The sequence below is a fragment of the Rhipicephalus microplus genome, chromosome 1 (assembly GCF_043290135.1).
Source record: "Rhipicephalus microplus isolate Deutch F79 chromosome 1, USDA_Rmic, whole genome shotgun sequence".
In the NCBI taxonomy this organism is placed as follows: domain Eukaryota; kingdom Metazoa; phylum Arthropoda; class Arachnida; order Ixodida; family Ixodidae; genus Rhipicephalus; species Rhipicephalus microplus.
The window spans coordinates 300,970,429-300,979,423 of NC_134700.1; the positions used below are offsets into that span (position 1 = coordinate 300,970,429).

Sequence of the window (8,995 nt, forward strand, 5' to 3'; positions counted from 1 at the left end):
AATCATATGATGGTTTTGGGACGTTAAACCTCACAAATCAATCAATCAATTGGTTCATGCCAAGTTAAGGAGGTGACTACAAGAGCACCAAACGTAAGCGGCGAGATAGATAGATAGATATATAGATAGATACGCTCACAAGTCACCGAAGTTCGCTTTGAAATGCTTCGCATTAAAAAAATATTTCCGATAGGCCAGCCGAATTCTCGATGTACGTGTGCAAACGGTCAGCAAAAGTAGGAAGTCCTTCTGGCTACTATACTCGGACAGTGGCGAAGTGCATGCACTTGCTGACTATTTTGCCACACATGTTTCAACCATTTATAAGACCTGAGGCTCTAGGAATCGGATAGTTCAACAGCACAAGGCAGTTAGCACATCTAGTGATTTGTCAGTGATAAAAAGCTCATCTGTTCATGCATTAGGCTCTCAAAACCATCCTTATTGTGTGGCCCAGATGGAATGTATTCCGCCATACTAAACCTTTAATGACTACAAATTATTTATTAACTGTCTGAAAACTTCCACATTTCCCAGTATGTGGAAAACTGTGCCTGTTTTACAATATATAAGTCGGGTTGGAGAACTAATGTTTCTAAATATCGCAAGATTTTTCTATTTTGTGCCACATTGAAGATCTCCTAGCTTACTCTTCAAAACATATTGTATGTTAGCGTGAATAACTCATTGATTCCTGATCAACAAGGGTTTCTCTCTGGCCGCTCAACGACCACAAATATTGCTAGTTTCATAACGCGAAGCTCCTCACCTGTTTCTCAATGAGAACAGGTTGAAGTAGTCAGTCTGTGACCTGAGCAAGGCTTTTGTCGTAGTCAGCCACTCACAGTTTTTGGTTAAACTTGAAAACTTTCATGTTGGCTCGTCTGTTGTGAATCGCCTGCACAGCTATCTGCTTAATAGATCATGTTATGTTGCCGCTAGTGGCCGAACGTCTTCCTTGTACGAAGTGGCAAATAGAGTCCCCCAAGCGTTCGTATTAGGCCCACTCATATTTGACTCTTTTTGTTTGACTTATTTACGTGAAAACTGCTTCTATTATATTGTTTATTTTTATTGTTTCAGTTTCGCATGCGCCTGAACAAAGACCTTGTAGTTGTTGCTGGATATATAGAGTTTCCTAGATATACACTAGAAAAAACTCTGGCGCTAGTGTCTACGGTAGCTGCACCGCATAGCACACATAGCGCTTGAGTGAGCATGGAAATAATGGGTATGGAATGGATTCGCCTAGTCTTTGTACTTTACGTTCCGTTTGGCGCATAGCTTGAAGCTGCTTTGTCACGAAACAACAATCGGCAAGCGTTCAGCAGTTACGTTTTCCCATTTTTTAGGCTTATCACTTCAAATCGAAGCTGTCTAGTGGTAGCATTTTTATAGACCTCGCTACGTTGCACCTCACTGTTGAGAAGTGACATTGCACGAATGAAGCGAAAGTACAGTGCAGTTAACTTTACTGTACTTTCGCTTCATTGCCATGGGAAATTTGCCGCGTGGGTCGGATTGAACGCGAGCCGCAACTGCGCCCTAGTAAGTAAACATTATAGGCCAAGCAGGCATACGACTCTCTGCTGACGCAGATTATCAGTCGAAGCTCGCACACGCTTTCCGTACCTTTGAACATGAAACTGAGCAGCATAACCATCACGGTTCCCAGGCCAACGATGATGAGAAGCGTTACAGCCTGCAGGCGCGGGTTGTCCGCTGCCACGTCGTGACCGAATGGCGAATTGACACTGACCTCATTGGCCGGTGCTAACGATGTGGCCATTGGGCCAGGTCACTCTTCGTGATTCCGCTGTACCACCGAAGGACGGGTGGAGACGTCGGCAGAGGAAGTAAGCTGCGGTGTAGGCCATTCGATGATGATGATGATGATGACCTCATATGGCACTCTCCCACAAAGGAGGATTGGCGAAGAACGGGAGGCAGGATGCTTAAGTAATCAAACTGAAATTCATCTAAAAAATCAGTTGAAAGATAATGCTGAGAATAAGTGCATATGATTACTGAGTAAGTGCTCAAACCTTCTGCCTACTTATTGGAATAACTACGAATTACTGAATAAGAATCTGAATAGGTGAGAATAGACTAACACGGTGATATGTTTGTTTCTTTGATATAATCAAACACAGTACAGCATACATCCCTGTGGCAGTATCCTAATGCAGTGCCGCCAAGCGATAAAGGTACTGTAACATTTACTACTATTCCTAACTTCTGCAATAGTGCTTTTAAAAATCTTTTATATTATAAGAATAACGACAACAGAACAAAAAGAAGAATTCAATTGTTTCAGTTTTTTTGCCAAAATCGCACAATGTGTACGCTTTCATCTCAGATTTGTTTAAGTGATAATTTAGTTGTGTAACTGCACAGCGCAATCTGATGGTATAGGGACGAGATACACACCACGATTTATTCCAGCAATGCCTTAAATGCTCAAAACCTTTAAATTTATCTAATGGTAATTTTTCTAATTCGCAATGCCGTATCTGGTAGAACTGGGATGATTGGTCCACTCAGGGATACTGCCATTCAATAATCCCCCATCTTCTTCAAATATAATTCACGGTCGCCTGGTATTCATAGCAAAGCAAATGCAGAATTTGTATGTTTTTTTTGTAATAATGACAAAACGTATTCATCAGTTCTACATTTGCTGCCGCAGAGAGAGCTGTACGTACTGATAGTGGATCTGTAACGATCACTGCTGCTTATTCGCTTGAGGGCTTTTTACGTAGGGCTAGAGCAACTGCCAATAATTAAACACTGAATACAGTGGTATAATCTGTAAGTCGAATCGAAAATGGCCAGCCAAGAGAAGAAGAAAAGATGTCAATTCCATGCTTTTTTAAGTTTGAATACACTTTATAAGTGACCGCAAACCATCCACCGCCGTCGGCGGCGTCCGCAGTCTTCTCTCTATCTTTAAAAGAAAGAGGACTTGGCGGGCCGCAGCGCGACGCTCTACCGAGAGAGAGAGAGAAAACTTTATTTGCGCATAACGCGGAGCATTCCAAATGGTCGGGCCCCTATTCCAGGGCTCCGCTGGCCCTAGCCATCATCTCTACCCGTTGGACCAGCCAGCGCTGATCAACAATGGCCGAGCTGGACAGCAGCGCCTCCCATTGTTCCTCTGTGTTGTTCATGTTGTGGTGTTCTTCATTGTGATGCGTACACTCCCACGTGATGTGAAACAGAGTTGGTGTGGCCCCACACCACGGACATATATCTTTGTATGCTGTGGAGTAGAATACATGCAGCCTGTGTAAGTTCAAGTATGTGTTTGTTTGGATTCTGCGTAATGCCACCGATTCCATTGCTGTAAGTTTCTTATGCGGTGCTGGATACACTTTTCTATTGTCCCTGTAATACTGAAGAATTGCACCAAAGTTAGGGTCTAGGGGCGTTGGATCCTCTATTGCAGCGTGCAAGGAAGTTCGGTTATTTGTTAAGCCTCGAGCCGCCTAATCCGCAAACTGGTTCCCGGTGACGCCCTCGTGCCCGGGCGCCCAGATAATGGTTTGGATGTATTCAATTGGGAAGTCCTTGTGAGCTTTGGTTAGAATTTGGAAGGCCTTCATACATATTCTACATGCAGCCTTCGAGTCTGTGATTATTGTCATTGGGGCTTTTCGCTCCCTGCCCTCCTTGATTGCCAGCGCGATCGCTATCTCCTCTGCTTCTGTGATAGAGGCTTGGGCTATGGAGGCACAACTTGTGACGTTTCCTTTTTGGTCTGTGACCACGGCCACCATGTTCTTTGCATTTGCCTGATATGGTGCAGCGTCAGTAAATCTCGCCGTATTCAGATATTTTGTCTGTTTATCTATGTAAACGGCTCTTGCTTTACGTCTTCCAGCACGTAAAACTGGGTCCATGTTCTTCGGTAGGGGGCATACTTTGTACCAGGCTCTGACTGAGCACGACAATTCCTTAGCTCTTCCATGTGCCTGTACTTGTTCGCCGAGGCCGATCCTCTGAAGAAGTTTTCTGCCGGTGGTCGTCTGTAGCAGGCGGTTAATCTGGGTGGTTACTTGTGCCTCAGCCAACTCATCAAATGTATTGTGAAGTCCGAGCACTAATAGATTCGCAGTTGAAGTGCTTTGTGGTAGTCGCAGAGCCGCTTTATACGCCATCCTTATTATTTTGTCTGCTTTTTATTTCTCCTCTCTATTCATGTTGTGGTAGGGTAGCGAGTATGTTAGTCTGCTGATCACTAAGCTCTTTACCAAACGAAGCACGTCTTGTTCTTTCAGTCCAGCACGATTGTTCGTTATTCGAACTATCATACGAACAATTTGTTGAGCTGTTCGTTTAAGCATATTCAGTGTGTGGAGACATCGCTGATTGGACTGTAACCACAACCCTAAGATCCGAACAGTTGTTTTCTCTGGTATAATATTGCCGTCTAGCTTGACCTCAAGGCGGAGGCTCGGGTCTGTCCTTTGTTTTTTACTCTTGGAGAACCGGATGAGTTCCGATTTGTCTGCTGAGCACTGAAGCCCCCTTTCTTTAGTGTAATCTTTGATGGTTTTAGCTGCCAGTCGAAGCCGCTCTTCTTTTTCCGCCAAGCTACCCTTGGTTGTCCATACAGTGATGTCATCCGCATAGAAGGAGTTTCGGATGTCGGGAATACCTTCCAGTTTTTTGGCTAGACCAATCATGGCTATGTTGAAAAGCGTAGGCGAGATCACAGCGCCTTGTGGTGTGCCTTTGCTCGGTGAGTGGAAGACATTAGATTCGTGTTCTCCTAATCTGATAACAGCGGTTCTTTTAGTAAGGAAGTTCTGTACATATTTGTACGTCCTTTGACCGCATTTTGTCGCTGCTAGCCCATCTAATATGGCCTTATGGCTTACGTTGTCAAAAACGCCTTTTATGTCGATGGCCATGACAATGTTTTCTCCTGCTTTTGGAACATTTGTTAGTACTTCCTCCTTTAAAAGCAGAAGGATGTCCTGTGTCGAAAGGTTCGAGCGGAAAACAAACATGGTGTTTGGCAACAAGTTATTTTGTTCAAAGTGCCGTTGAAGTCTGGCATTTAATAATCTCTCAAACACTTTGCCTAAGCACGAGGTAAGAGAGATTGGCCTGAGGTTTTCTATTGCCAATTTCTTTCCTGGTTTGGGTATCATAATTATTACAGCATGCTTTCATTGCTGTGGTATAGTGCCATTCACCCAGTGTTTGTTAATGAAGTTAAGCGCTGTTATGGCTTCGTCATTCATGTTGCTAATCATGGCATTGGTGATTTGGTCCACCCCAGGCGCTGTGTTGCGTTTCATGCTGCCGATTGCCGCTCTGACCTCGGCATGCGTGAAAGGTGCATCCAGTTCTGAGTTCGGGAGCCCAGTGTATTTAGCCTGGTAAGGGGCTGTGATGGCTCGGGCGCCGAAACACTTAATATAGATGTCTTGAAGCAGGTCATCTCTTGTGCCTGGATATGTGTGCAATAATCTTTCTAGAGATTTTTGTCCTTCGCGTTTAGTTTTCAGAGGGTCAATCATGGATCTTAGGATATTCCATGTGTTTGCTGTTCCTAGGGTTCCATTTAGTGAATCGCAAAATTGTTCCCAGTTGGCTGCCGCGAGTTGATTAGCGTACTGTTCGGCTTGCTGCGTTATTTCTTCAATTTTCGCTTTGAGTTTCTTATTTCGCTTTTGCCTTTTCCATCTTTTAGTGAGGTTTCTTCTTGCTTCCCACAGGTGGAGAAGGTCAGCGTCTACTTCAGGGGTATCATCTGTTCTGGCAACAGTTTTGGTGTACATTTGCTTTTCACTTCGAATTACTTTACACCACTCGTCCAAGTCGTCTATGGCGGTCACGTGCGCTTTTAGCGCTTTTCTATATGCGTGCCAGTCTGTAATTTTGGCTGTGCCGATGTGTTTGCGGATTCGGCCGGTGCGGATTGTGGTTCTTAGTATGTAATGATCCCTGCCCAGGTTTTCAAGGGTGTTGTACCAGTCCACGCTGTGGCAGTTTTGTACTATCGTCAAGTCGGGACTTGTGTCCATGGATTCGCTGTTTCCTATCCTTGTTGGTATTGCAGGGTCAGTTAACAGAGTCATTTCCAGTTTCTCTATTTGTCTTGCGATGTTCTTGCCTTTGGTGTCTTGCGTCTTATATCCCCAGCTTGCATGCCTGGCATTAAAGTCCCCAACTATGATTAATGGATTCCCTTTCGCCAGTTTTGCTGTCTCTTGAAAGAGCTTGTCGAACGTTGCTCTCTTTTGTCTTGGGGGACTATAGATATTAAGTATGAAGGCGCTCTTTCCATGGCTTCCTTTGTAGGTTATTTCTGTTATGATATGCGGGATATTCGCCTCTTCAATGGGCTGATGACATATTGCTGTAATTGAGTTATCGACTAATGTAGCAACTTTACATTCTGCGTCCCCGGTACTATAAGTTTCGTAGCCCCGTAATTTTGGTTGTGTTCCGGCTTCCTGTACTGCTATGACAGCAGGCGGCTTTTGCTGCGACGCCACCAGCTGCAACAGTTGCCCTCTTTTCCGCCGGAAACCACGGCAGTTCCACTGCCATATTTCGCACTTTTCTGACCGCTGCGTTTGATGATTAGCCATTATGCGTCTCCTGGTTCATGGCCGACAATCCGGGCCTGTTGTAAATTTTCTCAGCTTTTTCTCTGATGTTGATGCCTGTGGCATGCTTTCGCAAGGCTTTCGTGAATTCGACGTGTTGTGCCTGGATTTTTTTGTCCAGAATCTCGAGCTTTCTATCTACATTTATCATTACTTGCTCTATAACTGTCGGTATAACTTCCTTTAATGTTTCTTTCAGCATCGTCGATGTAATCATTGAGTCACCTCCTGCATTCGGTTGCGTCTGCGATTTCTGGCCACTCTGGGTGGGTATAGAGTTTTGTTGCTGGTGCTGCGTTTGTTGCTTTTTTAGTTCCCCATTTTCGCGTTCTAGGTTACCTATTCTCACCCGCATTATCTAAGCGGGTGAGAATACCCGCTTAGATAATGCTCACCCGCACGTTCTAAGCGCGTGAGTTGTGGTGTTTGGTGTGAGTGTTGGGAGGATTTTGCTGCCCAGCTCACCTGGTTCTTCGCTTCCTTTTTCTGCGCCTTATTGCCCTTGTGCTGTTGTTGCTTTGCTTGGGCCTGCTTGTGGCCACCATTCCTGGAGTTGGAGCAGTCTCGAGAGCCGGACCTGGATCGGGATGTAGATCGAGATCTGGATCGGGAACTGGAACGGGCCCTGCTTGGCGGTGCAGAGTCCTCGCGGTCCGTGCTGAACCAGCGTCTCTTGAGTATGCCAGTGGTTTTTGGTGTGCTGTGTTGGTGCGACAGCAGCGACCGGCCCTTTTGAGGGACGCGTTTGAGTTTCTTGGTGCACTCCGATGCCGCCGTGGGACGGCGTCCGCCGCACAGGGCACATTCCGGATCGCAAGTGCGGTCCTCAGGCGGGTCTCTTAGGCGACAGTTACTGCACGCCTTTGTCATCGGTGTGGGACAAACATCCGTCCTATGTCCCTGGCTCTTGCAGAGTTTAGAGTACTGCCGTGTGGGTTGATAAGGCACGCACGGCATTTCGCCACCGCAATAATACACGAAGCGCGGCAGTATTGGTCCATCGAACGTGATCACTGCAGTTTGTGACTGTCCGAGCATGCGGGCTTGAACAATTGTCACTCCTTGAGTGCGCACACGGAGATGGCTCAGGAGTTCAGCTTCTGGCGTTTCGCGTTCTAATCCGTGTACCACTCCTTTCAGGTATCCAGCAGGAGTGGATATGTAGGTGTTCACGGGATAGTTGGTGCCATTGAGCTCCAGTGTCTTTATCTTCAAGATCCTTTCTGCTACATCTTCGTACGGAGTGCTTGCAATAATTATGTTTGATCCTTTGCGAAGGCGAAGCAGAAATTTGTGGCTGTTACAGGTCTCCGGGTCACCGCTCGCATGTTCTATCGCTCGCGCAACGTGGTATGCTTTCAGTTCCTTCACAACTGACCCTGGTCTGGGCCGCATGATAATCTTCATATCGTTTTTGGGCAGCGGCACCGCGCGCGTTCGTCGTCGGCCCCTTTCAGATGCTCTTCCGCGTTGCTCTTCTGCAAGCGTTCAAGCGCCGGAGCTGTTGCTCTCAGTTTCGCCTCGAGCAACGCTGTCATCACTCGCTGCGCGTTCTTGTTTCCTGATGCGTTTTCGCTATTGCAATGACATAGCTACCTGCCACTGACCATTCTTGGTTTCGTCGTCGCGTTCCTCCGCAGAGTCTTTTTCCTTGTTCTCGGCGTCGCTAGTAGATTCCTCTTGTAGCACCTCGTCAGGTGAAAGGAAATCTTCGTTGGCGTCTACCACAGAGCTCACTTGGGTTTCGATGTCTTGGTCATCCATGTCCATAAGTGCCTGGGCTAGTTCCGGGTCGTTGTCCGTTGGGGTTCGGGCAGGTGCAGCGCAACGCGTCGGCCGAAAGCTGGCTGCCAGGACTCCGCGTTCCGCTTCGCCGCGAGGCTTAGCGTGGCGGGTTGGCATGCTCTGCCGAAGGTCTTCACTTCCCAGAGGAAACCGGGATCGCTTGTCCAAAAAGGTGGTGTCAGCGTGTACCTGACGTCTTCCTGCACGATTCCCGTAGTTTCATTGGTAGTCACATGATTTTAACCGCTGCTAGGTACGATGATTGACGGAGCCGATGTGAACGCGTGTGCACTCCTCCGCACCACCTGGCGGTCCCGCTCTACCGAATAAGCCACGGACGCGACGCTGATATCGGTGTCAGTAATAGAGAGTTTTAGTACTGCGGAATGGTGCTACGTACGCATCACGCAAGCGCCTTGCGTTTCGTGGCGTCGTTTGCCACTAATCGGCTTTTAGTACGCCGTAGTACCCGCGTACGTAATGAGCGTGCAGCGTGTTGCGCCATCTGGTAGATCAAAATAGAAGCACGTGTTGTTGACAGCCAGTGTGAGCCAATCCAAGTGTTATAGCCAGATTATGGCCAT

The 8,995-nt window shown here is 46.8% G+C and overlaps 1 protein-coding gene across 1 annotated transcript in view; it reads right to left on the reverse strand.

Moving 5' to 3' along the window:
* Positions 1–8,528, reverse strand: part of LOC142767409 (uncharacterized) — a 154,834-nt gene extending 146,306 nt beyond the window's left edge. The window contains exon 1 of the mRNA XM_075869004.1: positions 8,223–8,528. Coding sequence (XP_075725119.1) covers positions 8,223–8,528 — 306 coding nt within the window. The remainder of the gene's footprint in view (positions 1–8,222) is intronic.
* Between the last annotated feature and the right edge of the window lie 467 nt (positions 8,529–8,995).